The sequence below is a fragment of the Megalobrama amblycephala genome, linkage group LG22 (genome assembly GCF_018812025.1).
Source record: "Megalobrama amblycephala isolate DHTTF-2021 linkage group LG22, ASM1881202v1, whole genome shotgun sequence".
Classification (NCBI taxonomy): domain Eukaryota; kingdom Metazoa; phylum Chordata; class Actinopteri; order Cypriniformes; family Xenocyprididae; genus Megalobrama; species Megalobrama amblycephala.
In genome coordinates, this window is record NC_063065.1 from 12,741,405 (window position 1) to 12,759,461 (window position 18,057).

Here is an 18,057-nt window from a genome sequence, read left to right on the forward strand (position 1 = left end):
CCGACTGGCCTCATTTGGAAGTTTGTCAAGTTTTCAATTTTTGCGCATCATTTCATAAAAGTATGAATGTAATTTTTTTGTATATTACAGGGGAGTGTGAGGTCTCCTCTGCATTCTTATCGATTTGTGGAACGTGAAGCGTGGAATGGCTTCTTTAATAATGCATTTTGGTGAAAGGTCACAAATATGAGTTGGAACAATTTTGCGTCTCCGATCTTATTATCGTTAAGGTCTGAATAAGTTCATAGGGGCTGCTGCACTTAGCATTGATTTATTTTATTCTATATATATATTTTTCTTTTTGCCTGTAAAAGGAGTTCGCGTGCGCTGATGATCTAAAGAGGTGCTCTTGCCCTTTATTGATTGCTTCTTGGAAAGAATATGAATGTCTAAATTCAAGAATGACAATCCTTTATTAAGTTAATCAAAGTAATACATGCAAATTATTCTTCTTCTCCCATGAGCTTATCAAAACCTCTCCCCTTGAATTTGAAGAAGTCCATTTATTCAGTTAGCGTCAATAACGCGCGCAAATATCGCCATGCAAATGAAAGTTGATTAGAGTAAATTAGGGACTTAGCTGCTATCTGACCTTGTCTGAGTTTTATGTAAATTTTTTAAAAACGACACAAGGAAATAAATGACATTTAGACATTCGTATAAAAGAAGTAATCAAGAGGTTTTCAACGGGAGGAAAAAAATATTTCGTGTCTTTCGCTGAGCTTTATCAAGAGCCAGAGAACATCACAGAAGGAGGTCATGTATTAAGGAAAAATATTGTACCATCTTGACACATAGGAGGCTATGGGTCATTGAGAAGCCGATCTATTCCGTTATTCAAAATGAAATAAAAAATAATTTCGTACAGAAATTTCTTGTATAGCCTACTAGCTGATGAATTTTTTATTTTCTGAATTAAAATTATTATTATTGCAGGGCTTTAAGTAAAAATGTGTAAGCCTATGTGGTATGAGATTGTAAAACTGAAGATTTTTTTTTTCATTATTAAAGTCTTATTAAAAAATGGAAATTCTTGATAAAAGAAATGTTGAAAGCAGAAGTAATTTTAAGAAGTAGTTAGGCACATTCATTAATTCAATTATGTTTTCAAATATATTGATATTTGAAGTCCTTTCATCTACCAAATTAGAGGCTTAATAATTAGCAAGAAGTCTGTTCATGTTACACAAAGCCATAAATCAGAGGACACATTTAGACTCTCATAACTGTTTATTTATGAATAAAAATGCAAGTTCATGATATGTTTATCATAGCCTATCTTATTTTTATTTTAGGAGGAAAAAATATTGTGTACACTCAGGGCTTCAAAGTTTACCTTTTTATTTGATAGGTTACACCACGTGACATTCATTTAAAATTTAATGTAGGGCAGACCTAATATTGTGACCAATTATCAAACTCTTTTGATAAATGGCCAGTGGCCAATACCAAATATGTTGTATTGGTTCTACTGACATCTAGTGGACCTGTAAAGCATCAGAAGGAAATTGGAAATCCCACAAACTGGCCTTGCACTGTAGGCTAAAACTTAGCAAAAATATGTCCTTGCCTATATACCTAATTCATCGAGGCCCAGGAGATGTTGATAACGCATCAAACATGATGTCTTGGGGTATTGTTAATGAGGTCTGTGGATACTTATAGGGGATAATCCACAGCAGTTCATCAGAGACTTCATCTCAAATGAAATTAGCTTCCTGCGTGGCGTTGAGATGGCTTCTCTAGAGTTCAGCTGTGATGGTAATGGCTGCTGTGACAGCTCCGTCCAGCTCCGTCCCTGTCTCCAGTCACCGCCTCCACACGAGGCCAGTTATTCTATTCCCCTATTTCTTTTTCTCCTTCAGAATGCTAGCTCCCATAGTTATGTTTGTTTTGCTTCCCTGTAGCTGGCAGATTGGAAGTGGTCAGGGGTGGCTGACAGTGATAAAAGGAGATATTTTCCTTTGTTTGTGTGTTTGCCATGGACCGAGATGTGTATGTGTGAAAAGGACAAGAATTTTATGTGAATGTATCAGAGGGCATCATTAGTAGAAGTTGACTGCTCTCCAAGCCCCCCAGACCAATTTAGTGGGAGAGACAAAAACGTTTTGAGCTCTGAACTGCACGATGGGGAGCCGAGTGAAGCCATGCAATCTGTATTGGATTTCTTACTTCTCCATTTCTTGGTGCTTGGAGTCCCTGTGGTTAGGAAGTAGTAACAGTAAATTCGGTCTGTCCCTCGGGGTCATGCCGGTCTCACCCCTGTTTGCGACAACAGGAATTTAACAGGGTCAAAAAGCGACAGTGGACATGTGAGGGTCATCCAATATTTTGTCATTCATTCTCATCTCTTTCACTCTCCCACTCACAAAATGCAAAAGCAAATTGCTTCCTTTAGCTTAGAATAATGAGTTTGAGGCGACACACATGGCTGCGCGGTGTTGTTCAATGTAAGTATCTGAGAATCAATCAGATATTACCTGAATCCATGCTGTTCTTTGACATTAGGGCGCTAAGCTATCTAGCCACATATGAACCATTATAGCTACCTCATAGCTTGTGCAATGTTATGTCAGTTATTTAATACCAAAGACTATAGAATAACACAAGACGTGTCACTCGTATTTTTTTGAATGGGAGAAAGTGCAACGCGCAATATGGCGGAATAAGTCCCGCCTTCTAAATAAGAGCCAATCGCCGACTGGAAAAGTCATTAGTTGCGTCCCAAACGACACACTATGTTCTTATGCTATGCACTCATCCATGTAGTGTGTGAATTGTATAAGGTTATTTTGTTATTTAACAAACTGCTAAGTAATTAAAGCTGCGACAGTTGAGTGCATGAAGTGTCCAACATTCAACACTTAGTTTTTTACATTAATTTAGTGCATCATCTGGGTATTTAAAGTGTACTTTTTCTTTTTGGATTTTTTCAGTGTGAACGTACTATTCGCAATATTTCTACTTAAAAACGTCATAGAATAGTGCATAAGTATGCGAATTGGGACGCATCTATTGAGTCACCGCAGTAACCGTTAGAAGCTCCGGTTCTTATAGAAACAGTCAAACGCGCCGCCTCCAAAATGAGACGCAAGAGACGCGCACTTTAGGACTGCGCATGCGCATTAGCTTGATCCAGCCTGAAAAATAGTTGTTTTTTTGTTATGATTTGAGCGTTTATAAACAACATTTTTGAGATAGTTGTTGTCAGATTTCATTGGTGATTTCAAATATGAAATTTAATCGAAAGCTTGGCAAACAGCTTTGGTGAATTTGATGTTTCCCCATTCAAAGAGATAGGAGCTGAATGCTCAAGAGGCGTTTCAAAGATGGCCGGCGAGTGAAAGTCTTGTCTTAAAGGGACTTTGATTATACTTAAAGGGATAGTTCACCCCAAAATGAACATTTTGTCATGCTGTTCCAAAACTGTATGAGTTTCTTTCTTCTGCTGAACACAAAAGAAGATATTTTGAAGAATGTTGGTAACCAGACAGTTGACGGTAGCCATTGGATTTTTTTTTTCTTCTATGGAAGTCAATGGGTGCCGTCAACTGTCTTGTTACCAACATTCTTTAAAATATCTTCTATTGTTTTCAACAGAAGAGAAAAACTCATACAGGTTTGGAACAACTTAAGTAAGTAAGTAATGACAAAAGTTAAATTTTTGGGTGAACTATCCCTTTAATGCATCAGTATTGGTCTCTAAAAGTGCATGTTCTTGTGCATGGCCAAACATAAACACACACACACAGATGCATTTCCACATAATTCTTTAAATAAATTTTCTGAGCAACCAGCTACAACAACTGTCAATGAGATTTTCAACACAAGTAATTATGTTTTCGCATGTTTTCCCCCCTCCTTCCTAAAAAAAAAAAAAAAAAATCTTTATAACTAAGCGATTCAAAAGCAATTTTCTCTGTGGGAAGAGAATGTAATTTGCTATTCAGTGACATTCTGATGTGTAAAAAACCAGGAGCCGGTGGTAAAAGGTATCTCTAAAGTCTGTGTACAGTGCATTAATGGGCATAACCGGGGGAGGAGGGGAGAGATGTCAGGGAGGGCACCATTTAATGACTCCAGAATAATCCCTCTCTCATTAGTGAAGGCTCTGAGGATCCACCGGGGCTTGAACTGGTAGAGCGTGGCATGCCGCTACAGTCTTTATCTTCATATTAAACCATTTGCATAACATTACAGCCGCTGGAGAGACTCCCTTAACAAGGCCAGTTGCTCTTCATTTTAAAAGGGGACAGTGGGTGTCTCAGCAAATCTATTCAGCGGTAAGTGGAACTACCACCGGTGCAAATGCAGCGGGAGGTGAGAGAGATCAGGATGCAGCATTTGGAAGCATATTTATCATACACTTGCTCATGCATCAGGCTCGGTTTGGGGTCCTTCCAAAAATCCATACACACTAGCTGTACCATCTATCCTGAATTTTCAGGATTTACGGACCACCCTGCATCCTGTGATTGTGAATTGCACTGAACGGAATGTGTGGGGGACTGATTTCAAGTCCATCAACATGTAGTTTGTCCAGGGGGGGAGAACATCAAGGCTATATTGTAGAAAATACTCTTGCTCATCTGTGCACCTATCATGAGCCATTTTTGTCACTCTATTGCCTGTGGAAGAGCGTGGCTTACTTTACGAAAGGCGAGGGAGAGAGAGAGAGGCGTGACAAAATTAAAATCAGTCATTTTTTTCCCTGAGGAGCAGATCAATTTCCGCAGACTGGGTCGAGATATTTTCCGGCATTAGTCTTTCTCGACTTGAGCACAGCACCTAAACGGCCTGCCAGCGGGAGTCTCGGCACAGCTGCACGCTTCAGTAGAGAACAGTTACTTCTGCCGCTCTGAGTTTATTTGCGCCTCACCATGAGAATTGCCATAATTTACCCCACCAACACATCAACTCCCCAAAAGATGAGAGAAAGGGAATAGTGTGTGGAATGAAAGAGGCAAATTGATTCGACGTGATATTGTTTTCTGTTTTTTATTACGCCTATTCATTTTCTCCGAAAGAAATGCACAATTGGACCCGTGCCCGAGTTCGGTGTCATACTGTGGAACCTTAGACACAAACCTACATAATGGCTCGGCCTGTTGGCTATGTTTAAATTATGGAAACAACTACAACATTTGAACAGCTCTGGCCTATTCAAAGTGCAGTGCAGGATGAAGCACATACAACTTACAGATTCCCTGTATAGACTTGTATGATTTTAGGTAATAACAAGTTAGAAAATTAGACCCTTCTGAGATTATACTAAGCCTCTGAGACATTAAGAACTTACAGGATGGGGAAAAAAAATATTTTGAAAGATCAAATTAACTTTACATCTTCTACTTTAAATTGTGGTAATTTAAATGGATGTTAAATGACATGAATTGGAATCATATGAATTTGCAGGTTCTCTTAAATTTGATAGGCTATAACAGCCACACAACATGCTTGTTAAAAAATAAAACATTAAACAAGAAATATCATGTTTGACCAGATGGGGAGGGTTGTGACACTACTTTGTACTTACTGGACACACAAAAATTGCAAAAAAAAGGGGGGGAAAGAAATGAAAAGCTCTACATTTACCACAGTGTAAATGTGATTAACCTTTGATTTGTATACTATATTTCTATATTCCAATTTTATTTGCTGTTTTGATCTTTTTTTTTTCTTTTTTTTTTTTTAAATTGGCCTACATTTTTTGAAATTGTGATACTATTTCCACAAATACGGTAGCCTAATGTTATATTAAGGTTTGAGACGCATAATTAAACTTTTAAAAAACCAACAACCACAACAACACTGATGTAGCCTACTAACAAAATGCTACAACACTGCTTGGACTCCCCTATTGAACAAGAAATAGGCCTACGTGCATTTGTTACAGTATCGAGAAATGGACTTTACGATCTTGCCTTAACAGACATTTGCTGTACCTTTGCCAGGGGTCATTCTTTGCAGTATTTGTGAACATCAAACCTCTCCTCCCCTCTTAAACGTTGCCCAAATCTCTGGTTGCGTCACGAGTCGTGTCTGAGTCTAATTAAAACCATATTGAGAAAAACGTAAATACGACCCAAGTTCCTCCCTCGGTCTTCTGCAGGGACACAGCGCTGATTCGGAGCGGTTTCAAGGGACGCAAGATCTGTCATTTGTGGAAAGTTGCTGCTTATTTTGAAAAGTTTGAATATTACTAGACTATATCAGTAAATAACGCTAAATGGCTGGTCTAAAGGTAAGTGCACTTTGGACTCTATGGACGAATGCTTCTCTAAAATAAAACTCATGAAGTTCACTACATTTACGAACGTTACCCTATATTGTAGTATCGTAAGCCTAATTCAGTTTTATTCATCAGCTTTTTCCAGCTATTTAACGTTTTCGCCAAAAGACTATTTTTTTCCAGACATAGTTTTTTTATTAACACAAACACAGCCTATACTAAATGTAAAAACTATGCCTAGTTATTACATTTTTCTGTAGACTCACTTCACCGCACATCATTATGAACAGTGATGTCCGAATCTCTCTTTTGAGTCGGATCTTTTCAATGAGTCGCTAAAATGATTCACAAACCTGGTCTTGGCTGTGGTGCCCAACACCACCTTTAACCTATTAAGCAGACCGTAGAAACTTAAAGAAAATCCTAAAAATGCTTTTGGGAAACGCAGCTCTGGACGATTTGTTCACGAAACAACATTTATTTTTCCGAGCGATTCTCGACTCTCGACAACTCATCGGGAGATTTCGTTAAATTTCAGTTTTGTTTAATGTAAATGCAAATATTTAAGTTACTTTATTGTTTTATGAGCTGAATTATAGAACTGATAAACTTAACTGGGACACATGTCATTACAACAAACACCATAATTAATAAAACTTATAGCTATAGCAATGCCTACATATGTATGAACCGGTTCTTTGAATCGAATTGCTTAAAAGAACCGATTCGATGGAATTGATTCAAACATCGTTACATGAGGATTTGGGGGGCGTTCCAACCTGACCAATCAGATCATTGGAATCTGCAGCTGCCCAGATGAGGTTAATCTAGGCTCTACAGCAAAGCAAAGTAGACTATATAAAACTTTAAGTTTATAAATGCTTTTCATCAGATTACTCGTTTTATAGAACAAAGGCATAATGTCAAGAGGAATTTATAGTCTAGCGACAGTAGACTCCTGCTGATCTCAATTGTCTACTTGTAGACAAAAATGTAAACAACTGGCCAATAGAAGAAAAAAATTGTCAGGTGTTTTCAGTTGAAATCTTGTGTGATTATTGTTTATTGTCATATTTTACCCTTCCATGTGTTATGTTTTCAATTATCTTATGCAATCTTTGAGATCTTTAAGAGCTGTTCTGAACACATCTGCAGATGCATCATGACTAAGCACATTTGTTGTCGCTCACTCATAGGAAGGAGGAGATACTAAGATGGTTCTACACAGCTTCTTTTGTTTTTCTATTTCTATTTCTATTCTTCTTTTATCACACTTTGCCATCTAGATCATTCTGTAAATAAAAAAACTTCATACTTACAGTAGTCAAATAACTGTGTTGCAGTACATGAGTGGTTTTGGCAATGAGTTTGCCTCTGAGGACCCTCGCTGTCCAGGATCTCTACCTGAGGGACAGGTAATACCAAAACTTTGATCATCAACCTGACTAATAAACATTATACATCAAATGCTCAGATTTTTGTCTTGTAGAACAATCCACAAGTGTGTCCATATGGCCTGTATGCTGAGCAACTCTCTGGCTCTGCCTTCACTTGCCCACGGTCGACCAATAAGCGAAGGTATATGTAGCTTTGAAAAAAGTCATGTCAGTCAAACCTAAACTCTTAAGATTTATAAGAACTGAGCACAGCACACTTATCTGTTTATAGCTGGCTATACCGCATTTTACCCTCTGTGCGCCACAAACCTTTCACTCCGATGAGCTGTGGAGATCTCACAGAGAACTGGAATGAAGTGGAGCCTGACCCCAACCAGCTACGATGGAAGCCGTTTAACATCCCAAAATCTTCAGAGAAAAAAGTGGATTTCATATCGGTAAAAGACTCCATCCTTGTACATACTGCTCATATTTCCTTCATATTTAAATAATCTTCAGTCTCAACCTCATTGGTTTGATATTTTCAGGGTCTACATACAGTCTGTGGAGCTGGAGATTCAAAATCTCGTAATGGAATCGCCATCCACATGTACACCTGTAACACTTCAATGACTGATAAGTCAGTTTGAATTGGATTCAACTCACCAATGATTTGACATTAATTCTCTGTTTATGATGTTTTTTGTAAGATTGAACTTTTTTCTCTTTATAGATGTTTCCAAAATGCAGATGGAGATTTTCTTATTGGTAAGCTTGTGGTCTTGTTATTCATTGCCATATTTTTTTTTTCCAAAATCATTTTATCTTCATCTTCATCAACTTTTTAAAAGTGCTTTAGTAGTAACACCTTTCAATTAACACTGCAATCTGTGTTTCAGTGCCTCAACAACGTGAAATCCTGATTACTACAGAATTTGGGAAGATGATGGTGGAGCCCAATGAGATTTGTGTCATTCAGGTGACACTCTAATATCTGTATCTGAGATTTGGTTTTTATATAGACACAATGTAATGTTCTTTAATGTCACTTTTGATCAATTGGATCCTTGTTAATTAAAGTGTAAGTTCACTTCAGAATTAAAATTTCCTGATAATTTACTCAGCCCCATGTCATCCAAGATGTTTAAGTCTTTCTTCAATCGAAAAGAAATGAAGGTTTTTGAGGAAAACATTACAGGATTTTTCTCTATATAGTGGACTTCAATGGGGTTCAATGGGTTGAAGGTCTAAATTGCGGTTTCAATGCAGCTTCAAAGGAATCTGCACAATCCCAGCTGAAGAATAAGGGGCTTATCTAGTGAAACGATCATTCATTTTCTAAAAAAAAAAAAAATTTATATACATTTTAACCACAAATGCTCATCTTGCACTGCTCTGCAATGAGCCACGCATTACGTAATCAAGGTTGGAAAGCTCATGCTTTCCAATGAGTACCTCCATACCTTTGCCTACGTCACACCTGACCTTTCCAAAATGATTACGTAATGCGTGGCGCATCTCAGAGCTAGTGCAAGACGAACATATGTGGTTAAAAAGTATATACATTTTTTTTTTTTTTTTTTTTTAGAAAATGGAAAATCGTTTTGCTAGACAAGCCCTTTGAAGCTGCATTGAAACTGCAATTTGGACCTTCAACCCATTGTACGCAAGTGAAGTCCAATATTTGGAGAAAAATTCTGGAATGTTTTCCTCAAAAACCTTAATTTCTTTTCGACTGAAGAAAGAAAGATGTAAATATCTTTTGGATGACATGGAGGTGAGATCAGGAAACCTTTAAAAGTAATAATAAAATTTTTTTTTTACTGAACCCAAAAAATCCAAAAACATTTGAATGGTAGAGTACATTTATCATTGCAGTCAGTATGCTGATGAACAACAAATTATGTTTTCCAGCAAGGGATGCGTTTTAGTGTTGATGTGTTTGGAGAGACCAGGGGATACATTCTAGAGGTGTTTGGAGCCCATTTTGAGCTGCCTGACCTGGGTCCTATAGGTACTGTATATACAACACAATTTCTTTTTTAATGCCTCTGAATAATATATTGCTTTCATTGGCTGCTGAGAAAAAGCAATTCATTTGGTTCTACACTGCAGGGGCTAATGGACTGGCTAACCCCAGGGACTTCCAAATGCCTGTGGCTTGGTACGAGGACCGTACTGTACCCACCGGTTACACCATTGTCAACAAGTACCAGGGAAAGCTCTTTTCATGTCAACAGGTAGCATGAAATTATCACGTCATTAGTAATTTCCATTACTAACACCGCTGCATCAATAAAGCACTGAATATTTATGGATTACACACAATCTGTACAATCCATGCTGGATACGTTTTTAAATAAGATCAAGATTTCAAGCATTAAGCATTCATTCTGCACTGAATTTATTTCCCTGTGTCCTGTCGAGTGAATAATTTACTTGTTATGGCTGTCAGGAGCAAATTAGAAACAGAAAAAGTAGCATCACGAAGCAGTATCACCCATTGTAACAAAGAAAAAATGCAGTTAGAGCACATCTATAGCCGAGGAGACTGGTCCCATCATCTGTACTCGGTTTAAATGGTTTACAGTCTTGAAAGGAGAAAGGTACTGCCTTATCCTGTTGTTTTGTCCTCCAACTGAGTGCTAAAATTGCTTAAATTAGCTTATTATTTGCTTGACTGGGAAAATATGTTTGTTTTGTGTGTATGAGTGTTTTTTTTTTTCTTCTTCGTTTTAATAGAGTCTGGTAGAGTTATCCCAAGAACTGTTATGCCTGTGAGATTACAAACCTTGGGGTCCCAGAAACCCCAGGGGGCACAGAGAGTGTCTTTGTGTGACTGAATGTAACTGTAAAAACAGTCGTGTTTTTGTTTGAGTCGCTGAATTTGTGTTTGTGTGTACAGTTGTGACTGATGTTTTACCTGGATGGATGTGTGTGTGTGTTTGCACATGTGGGTGGATTGAAACAACAGGAGGGCGCATGAGGGTCAGAACAGCAGGCAGTCTTTGCTGTAATGAATTATATTGATTTTGCTAGCAGAATTCAAACCTGCCTGCTGCAGCATTATCAAGCGAAGGGTGTATAAAATTGCGGTTTTTAACGAAGACATTTTTTCGCCCCGTAACTTACTATTTCAAATGTAGAGCATCAAAACAAGACGTTTTATTGAGGACATTGATCGTACGTCTTAGTGTTTCGAGTTTGACATTACTATTGATTAAATACTTAAAGCCAACAGAAATTCATTATATGGTTATTACAGTACCCATGTTTTTGTCATTTTAAATGTTTTCTAATAGGATTTTTCGCCATTTAATGTGGTGGCATGGCACGGAAACTACACACCGTACAAATACAATCTGGAGAACTTCATGGTCATCAACTGTGTGGCGTTTGATCACGCAGTGAGTAATTTGCTATGTTTGACGTTTTAAAATCAACACATTTGCACTCTAATTTAAATGACCTGAATCTTTATTTCCAGGATCCCTCGATTTTCACCGTTTTGACTGCCAAGTCCACTCGCCCAGGTGTGGCCATTGCAGATTTTGTGATTTTCCCCCCTCGCTGGGGTGTAGCTGACCATACCTTTCGACCTCCCTACTACCATAGTAAGTTGTTGACTAACGTTACATACTTGTATTGAAAAAACATGAAATTTTAAGCAGTTAAAGAGCGCCCTCTGTCTGGCTAAAAGGGAACTGCATGAGCGAGTTTATGGGATTGATCAAAGGCAGCTATGAAGCAAAGGAAGAGGGTTTCCAGCCTGGAGGAGCCAGTCTCCACAGCATAATGACTCCACATGGCCCTGATGTCGACTGTTTTGAGAAGAACAGCACAGCTGTTCTTAAACCAGAGAGAGTTGCTGAGGGCACTATGGTAATTTTTAAATGTTTCATTATCATAATATATTGTGTAAAATGCCAGATCAGGTTTTAAACAACGCTGTATCCAACAGGCATTCATGTTCGAGTCATCCTTCAGCATGGCTGTGACCAAGTGGGGATTGGACACCTGTCACCGTCTGGATAAGAACTACTATAAATGCTGGGAGGCGTTAAAGAGTCACTTCAATCCAAACTGGAAACCCAGCAGCAAATAAAACATGACGCACATGGTTAAAACTCGTCAGTCAGTCAATATAATATTTGATTTGCCTGACATGTGGTTCACAATGAGTTTATCACTAGATATGAGAGGTTTACTTAACCAGAGATGTCACAATAAAACCTGCTATTGGAATATAACCAACAAAAATACTGTGTGATTTCTTTTTTTTTCATCAGTAACAGTGATAAACCAAGTTTCAACAATAAAGTATTTTATTTAATATATAATTACAAGTACTGGTTACAATAAATGGTGAAATCAGAAAACAATTTTAGGATGACAGCTTATAGGGGCGCTCAAAGGTCCCTGCTTTCATCTTCGCCTCCCTTTTGTCCTGGAAAGAGGAAAAAAGAAAAATCGGGTTTAAAGTCATATAAACATTACAACATTGTCATTGTCAATAAGCATACAGGATATGAAGTGAATTCATGCAGTGATGTGTATTTCAGCTCACCCTGTCAGTCTTAAAGACAAAGTACAAGACGAAAAGAGGTAAAACTCCAAACAAGCTGCCCATCAGTGATGTTTTAGCAGTTGGTCTGAAGTTGGGGTAGATGTTACTGCCGCGCGCATGTGTCCATCTTGTAAGAGCAGGATCCTCCTACGAATAAAAAACACATTTGGGTAAAGTTAGTTTTATATTTGCACATTCGGACTTCTGATAAATTCAGACTTTCCAATAAATGTGCAATAAATTAATGTTTGCGAATTTTAAGCAGCGACATGATATTGACAACCAACGATTGTCAACTTACAACATTTTTCACAGTCGATCAAATTAGGCAAGTATTGTTTTAATGGCATATTTACTTGTGAATGTCCACTGAATGTCCAATGTAGTGTGATTAACAAGGCCATTGAATACTGATGTCTAAATGTGCAAATATAAAACCAACTTTACCCAAGTAAAAAACACATGGAAGTTTATCACCTGATCTCAAACTGTTTTGACATGTCAGGTTACCTTCTGAAAGCTTTAATAATGCAGTTTTCAGTATTTTAAATAACGTGTCAAAAACACACATAGGAAGATGCAATCTGAATATGAATATAGTCAGATCACATCTTTCTACATAAAGAGAAGTGACACTTGAGGACCAAACCAAGCTGGCAGCAGTAACTGCTAGCCATTGAGCAGTGAAGGTCACTCACTGAGGGTTCAATATAAAACATTCTAGCCTTCTAAAACAGGAGTGTAGACTAAATAAACATTTATTAAAACGTTATAAAATTGTACGTTTGTTACAACAAGCAATAAAACGATTTATAGATTCATTGTAACCGTTTTACTCCAGGCTAATGTTTGCAGAATGATCTTTGGTTTGTCTTACAATAAGCTCTTGCCGATGAGGATTGTTGAGCTGCAACAGATACTGCCTCTTCAGTCGAGCCCGCAGAGCCGCTCTATTCTCCTCAGCCCGCCGGTAATCAGGTGAAAGATTGAAATATTCGGCTGGATCTAATGTTTTTGGCCGTGTAGCCAAAGGAGCCTCTTTGTAGCTCGCCATGTTTGCGAACGGCGAAAAACACGCCCCGAGAAGAAAGGAGAAATCCGATTGGCTCGCGTCACGTTCACGAGTCTCGCGGTATTTCTGAATATCTCACCAGAGAAGTTTACTGTACTGGGTTCGCAAAGTTGTTTTATAAATATTTAATTTTTTTTGGTTAGATTTTAATATTTTCTGCTGTATTTAGTAATTTTATTGTTTTTATTTGTTTTTCATTTACATATAGTTTTTATTTAGTTTTTGTTATTTTATTACTTGAAATTTAAACGAAAGGTTTTTTGTATATTTTTATTTCATGTATTTTTTTCTTCATTATTATTATTATTTATTTTATTTCATGAAACTGTTTTTTTTTTTTTTAATGGTTTTAGTTAACGATAATAACCCTGGTATGGTGTATAACTAAAAATCAATTTTTAGAGGAGATGCTTAATGTATATTTAATATCTTTAAAATATACTTGACCACACAACAAGACCAATCGAAAAGGACTCCATAAGTGTTCATACGTGTTTTATTTATTCAACCTAATCAAGCAAATGAGAATATTACTAGAGTTGCATGATACATTCCATTCTCAGATGTGATCCAGATGTTGGCTCACCACTGGACTGTCATCCTGACTGATCAGAGGAATCTTACAAATATCATGCACAGAGACACAAGCCAAGTCTCTCTGGTCACTCTCTGACAGCTCATCTACAGGGAGAAAAGGAGAAGCGTGGATACTCACTGTGACCAGCAGAGGGGGCTACAATGCAACAAAAGTGTTTATTTCATGTATAGAGCAGAATGGGGGGGAATCTAGTCTTACCTTTAACTATGCAGCATTTGCTGGTGCCCAAAGTCATCCAATCATCGATATACCTGAGAGACAAGAAAATATTATTTTTAAATGGGATATTAATACCATCATGATCCATAGTGAGCCCACATATTGTTTTACATAAATATTGTGTATATCAAATCTAGTGTGATAAGCTTAATTACTCATCAAAATTAAGAGCATTGGTCCATGCGAGCAGTTCATCCACTTCCTGCTCTGAAACTGAATCTGGTTCAGTTTGTTGGAGTGAATCCATCGTTCTTTGTGTGGATTTGTGCACCAGCAGAGTTGTTTCGCAGTGTTTTGTATGATCATTCAGGAGACCCTCAGCATACCTGTGCACAGGGTCTGTGCTTATCATCATGCTGTCATTCATATCTTATGTATTTACAGTTTTCTGTAATTATTAGTTCTGCAGAACCCATCTTAGCACCCATTACAAACAATCAAACAGTTACTTTAAATACACATATATACATTTTCCTCATCCATTCAATTTTTCGAATCTTCCTCTTTCTTGCAACATCTTGTCGCCGATGGATTTTGCTGTGATGGAATTCTATCTTCTTCTTATTGGTATCTTGAGTTATTGGGTCTTCAAACATGGAAATCTTTAATCATAAATGCAACAAGAGACATACAATGCTCAGTCATGCAACAAAATTTGTATAATTTTTTTGACTTTTACATTTAAATGGCAAATGAATAAAACTTAAATTAATTACTCACCCTCATGTCGTTCCAAACCCATAAGACCTTCGTTCATCTTCGGAACACAAATTAATATATTTTTGATGAAATCCGTGAGCTTTCTGGCTTCCGATAGACTGCAACACAATCACTTTCAAGGCCCAGAAAGGTAGTAAAGTCATCGTTAAACTCGTCCATGTGACTACAATAACGACTTTATTCAACAATTTCTTCTCGTCCGCGTCAGTCTCCTACACTGTTCATGTTGTCAACACAGTGCAGTGCTTCCGGGTTCTACGTCAGAACACCGGCTCAGTATTGGCCGACGCTGTACACGTGAGCAGCACAACGCATAACGTAGGAGACTGATACGGAAGAGAAGAAATTGTTGAATAAAGTTATTTTTGTTTGTTTTTTGCGCACAAAAGTATTCTCGCCACTTCATAAAATTAAGGTTGAACCACTGTAGTCACGTGGACTATTTTAACGATGTCTTTACTACCTTTCTGGGCCTTGAAAGTGGTAATTGCGTTGCAGTCTATCAGAGGCCAGAAAGCTTACGGATTTCATCAAAAATATCTTAATTTGTGTTCCGAAGATGAACGAAGGTCTTACGGGTGTGGAACGACATGAGGGTGAGTAATTAATGACAGAAATACACTACTAGTGATACACTATTATTCAAAAGTTGTTTTAATATATCTGTTCTTTTTAACTATCTATTCATCAAAAAATCCTGATATGTTTTGTTTACTGACTTGCATTAGTATACAAATGGTAAAATGAAAATGAAAGTATTAGGACTGAATATATCACCTTGCAAGACAAAATCCTCCAGCCATTGTTCTCCACCCGCTGGTACCACCCAGAGTGATCATCCTCAGCACAGATCGTCTGTCGGCCATTATGGATCTGGCTTGGTGCTGGTATCTTTTGCTGTGTGTAATCTTTAGGACTGCAGGCACACATGTCCACTATGGGTGCACGAGTGTATATTTTAAAGTAGATGTTTGGAGGATAGGTTGGCTGGAATTTTATAAACATTGGTAAGTAATTTGCAGTTTGTTGAAACTTGTCTGTATATAATTATAATCCCTATAATGTAACCTTCTATAGCAAACAACCACACATTACAGCATGTTCACGAGTACAAATAACCTTATGGTGGAAATATGAATAACATCAGCACTCACCCCACCCAGTCTGAATCGGATAAGAGCCCCTGAAGCAGCATCCAGAATATTAGCCTACAATAAAGCATTCATACATACGATTTTGCATCTGCATTAAACATCTGATTTAAACTTCACACTTGCATTGTACCATAAACTTACCTCTGCAGGGTTAATAAATCTAAGAAGGAGACGTGGATCCCCTTGATTATGGAAGCTCACTAGTTTCTTGAGGTACTTGAAAACAGCAGTATCCTACACATGACAGGCACAGTATGCACTAATTGTATTTGTGCATTCAATCATATGCAACCATGCTGGTGAAACTGTAACATAAAAGTTGACTGTGATCACTAACAATATGTGTCCTCCATGCTCGCTGGATGATCCTGGCTGCTCGGCTGAAAACAGTTTCCAGCTGTGGGACAAGAATGACATTAGTCTCTGATGTAGTTTCCTCAGCTGGAGATGTCGGGTGATGCCTAAAGAGGAGAAGAATGATTGACAGTTTTTTCTATCGCTTCACTCATTTAGAAATTAGTCTATGGCCTGGTTTCACAAACAGGGCTTAGATTAAGCCAGGGGTAGGCATTAGTTAAATTAGGACATTTAAGTAGCTTTTATACACGTGCCTTGGAAGAAAAAAACTGGTGTACATCCTGAGACAAAACAATGGCACTGACATATTTTAGAAAATGTCAGTGCAAGTTGCTCATTGTCTGTGAAACCGGGCATGTATGTTTTGCTGTATTTCATACCTGTCAAAAGAGTTTGTATGTTCAGTCATTTTCTTGCTTGTGCTAGCGTTTGCTGGATAAAAAAAAGAGAAAGAAAAAAAAGTTTATTCTGTGAAACGTTAACATGGATTTACATTTCAATTAGCCAAACTAAAGGAGCACATAATTCTGCTTAGAGAACACAAATTATACTGTTAATCTGAGGCTAAAGCTCAGCACCCTGATTAAGCCTTTGCCATGTCGAGAAATGGGAACTGGTTTATTCAGATAGGATTATGAGGATCTCGTTGGATTATTACACGACTCGAAACAGATACTCAATTAACAGTTGTTTTTAATAAAACACTTATATTCAGCCCACAAAATATTACTTACTTGATCTTTGGAGTCCTCTTCATCTTTAAGAACAGATTATATGTTCAAATATAGGCTACTCGAAGGAAAAGGTTTAAAGGATAGAAGGCCTAAGCAATGTATGTAATTAGGCCTGTAGTAGTGTAAATAAAACGATTTGAATTTAATTTTCACAATGGAGCAGACAAGTAAGTAGTAAAAACCGTATAGGGAGCTAAAACTACAACCAAAGAGCAAGTTAAACATTGAGGGAGTTAAAACAAAATGACAAAATACAGCTAGCTGGAAGTGTGATTGAACGCCTACATGAGCCGTTACCAGAGCAACGTGAAAACACTCATTCAGCACAATGCTAGAAAGCGGTATGAGATTTGTATGTCACAGTCTAAAGTCTTTTTAAAGGGAAAACTACGTGTCGACTAAGTTATGTGTTCTTCTATTTAAACCACAGATTAAAACATGAAAATAGTTCAATCTTAAATCCGTTTACCAAAAAGATTAGTTCAGTGGCCCTTTCAGCAGGTTGATAAAACACTTATATTCAGCCCACAAAATATTACTTACTTGATCTTTGGAGTCCTCTTCATCTTTAAGAACAGATTATATTTTCAAATATAGGCTATACTCGAATGAAAAGGTATGTAATTAGGCCTGTGGTGTAAATAAAACGATATGAATTTACATTGTTACGCCAGTAGGTGGAGTGAAGTGTCTTATTGGCTGAGTAATTGAATCATTCACTGATTCGTAAAAAAACACAATTCAAATTATTGACTAGTTCTTGTGTGTAGGTTCATGCTATGAAATGTTCCTTGACAGTACACATTTGAATGCTATATTTGCTCGCTCTCAGCTTCAATGGGCCAAATTAGTTGTATCAGTATCACTCATAACCGTCCATTGTGCAATTATATCTTAAGGGATGGCAGGTTATGACATGACGATACAAAACAGTTTAAAGTTGTTTTGATGAGCTATAATTAAAACGTTTCTGTGTTATTATATTTTTATGTTGTTATTGAGATAAAAACTGAGTGCACTTGATAATC

At 37.4% G+C, this 18,057-nt stretch overlaps 3 protein-coding genes across 5 annotated transcripts; 1 reads left to right on the forward strand and 2 right to left on the reverse strand.

Annotated features, from left to right (window-relative positions):
- The first annotated feature begins 6,017 nt into the window (after window positions 1-6,017).
- hgd (homogentisate 1,2-dioxygenase) lies at window positions 6,018-11,868 on the forward strand. Its single transcript, XM_048173878.1, has 13 exons — window positions 6,018-6,244; window positions 7,576-7,647; window positions 7,722-7,810; window positions 7,901-8,066; window positions 8,157-8,248; window positions 8,342-8,376; window positions 8,508-8,587; window positions 9,523-9,622; window positions 9,724-9,848; window positions 10,911-11,015; window positions 11,096-11,222; window positions 11,309-11,490; window positions 11,570-11,868. The coding sequence occupies exons 1-13, from the start codon at window positions 6,230-6,232 to the stop codon at window positions 11,711-11,713; spliced, it is 1,332 nt and encodes a 443-aa protein (XP_048029835.1). The 5' UTR covers window positions 6,018-6,229; the 3' UTR covers window positions 11,714-11,868.
- Window positions 11,869-11,915: 47 nt separating this feature from the next.
- ndufb4 (NADH:ubiquinone oxidoreductase subunit B4) lies at window positions 11,916-13,276 on the reverse strand. Of its 2 annotated transcripts, XM_048173879.1 has the most exons (3): window positions 13,053-13,275; window positions 12,176-12,322; window positions 11,916-12,055 (listed from the first exon to the last, which is right to left on the reverse strand). In XM_048173879.1, the coding sequence occupies exons 1-3, from the start codon at window positions 13,227-13,229 to the stop codon at window positions 11,993-11,995; spliced, it is 387 nt and encodes a 128-aa protein (XP_048029836.1). In that variant the 5' UTR covers window positions 13,230-13,275; the 3' UTR covers window positions 11,916-11,992. The 2 variants fall into 2 exon arrangements, with proteins under 2 accessions (XP_048029836.1, XP_048029837.1); XM_048173880.1 differs by lacking the exon at window positions 11,916-12,055 and having other exon boundaries at window positions 12,167-12,322; window positions 13,053-13,276.
- A 449-nt stretch (window positions 13,277-13,725) lies between these two features.
- lg22h11orf65 (linkage group 22 C11orf65 homolog) lies at window positions 13,726-17,738 on the reverse strand. Of its 2 annotated transcripts, none has more exons than XM_048174669.1 (10): window positions 17,573-17,738; window positions 16,676-16,727; window positions 16,276-16,399; window positions 16,080-16,172; window positions 15,939-15,992; window positions 15,562-15,771; window positions 14,533-14,666; window positions 14,220-14,390; window positions 14,044-14,096; window positions 13,726-13,928 (listed from the first exon to the last, which is right to left on the reverse strand). In XM_048174669.1, the coding sequence occupies exons 2-10, from the start codon at window positions 16,702-16,704 to the stop codon at window positions 13,807-13,809; spliced, it is 990 nt and encodes a 329-aa protein (XP_048030626.1). In that variant the 5' UTR covers window positions 16,705-16,727; window positions 17,573-17,738; the 3' UTR covers window positions 13,726-13,806. The 2 variants fall into 2 exon arrangements, with proteins under 2 accessions (XP_048030626.1, XP_048030625.1); XM_048174668.1 differs by lacking the exon at window positions 17,573-17,738 and adding an exon at window positions 17,030-17,341.
- Window positions 17,739-18,057: the final 319 nt, after the last annotated feature.

What these genes read in the sequence shown, in the direction of transcription:
- hgd (XM_048173878.1), top strand. An exon ending in AGATGGAGATTTTCTTATTG is followed by an intron (nt 8,377 to 8,507) that starts GTAAGCTTGTGG and finishes TCTGTGTTTCAG; the next exon opens with TGCCTCAACAACGTGAAATC. An exon ending in ATGAGATTTGTGTCATTCAG is followed by an intron (nt 8,588 to 9,522) that starts GTGACACTCTAA and finishes TATGTTTTCCAG; the next exon opens with CAAGGGATGCGTTTTAGTGT.
- ndufb4 (XM_048173879.1), bottom strand. Translation starts at nt 13,229, where the DNA reads ATGGCGAGCTACAAAGAGGCTCCTTTGGCTACACGGCCAAAAACATTA. An exon ending in CTCATCGGCAAGAGCTTATT is followed by an intron (nt 12,323 to 13,052) that starts GTAAGACAAACC and finishes TTTTATTCGTAG; the next exon opens with GAGGATCCTGCTCTTACAAG. An exon ending in TTGTCTTTAAGACTGACAGG is followed by an intron (nt 12,056 to 12,175) that starts GTGAGCTGAAAT and finishes TCCTCTTTCCAG; the next exon opens with GACAAAAGGGAGGCGAAGAT.
- lg22h11orf65 (XM_048174669.1), bottom strand. Translation starts at nt 16,704, where the DNA reads ATGACTGAACATACAAACTCTTTTGACAG. An exon ending in GAGCATGGAGGACACATATT is followed by an intron (nt 16,173 to 16,275) that starts GTTAGTGATCAC and finishes TGTCATGTGTAG; the next exon opens with GATACTGCTGTTTTCAAGTA. An exon ending in GGAGGATTTTGTCTTGCAAG is followed by an intron (nt 14,667 to 15,561) that starts GTGATATATTCA and finishes TTATGATTAAAG; the next exon opens with ATTTCCATGTTTGAAGACCC.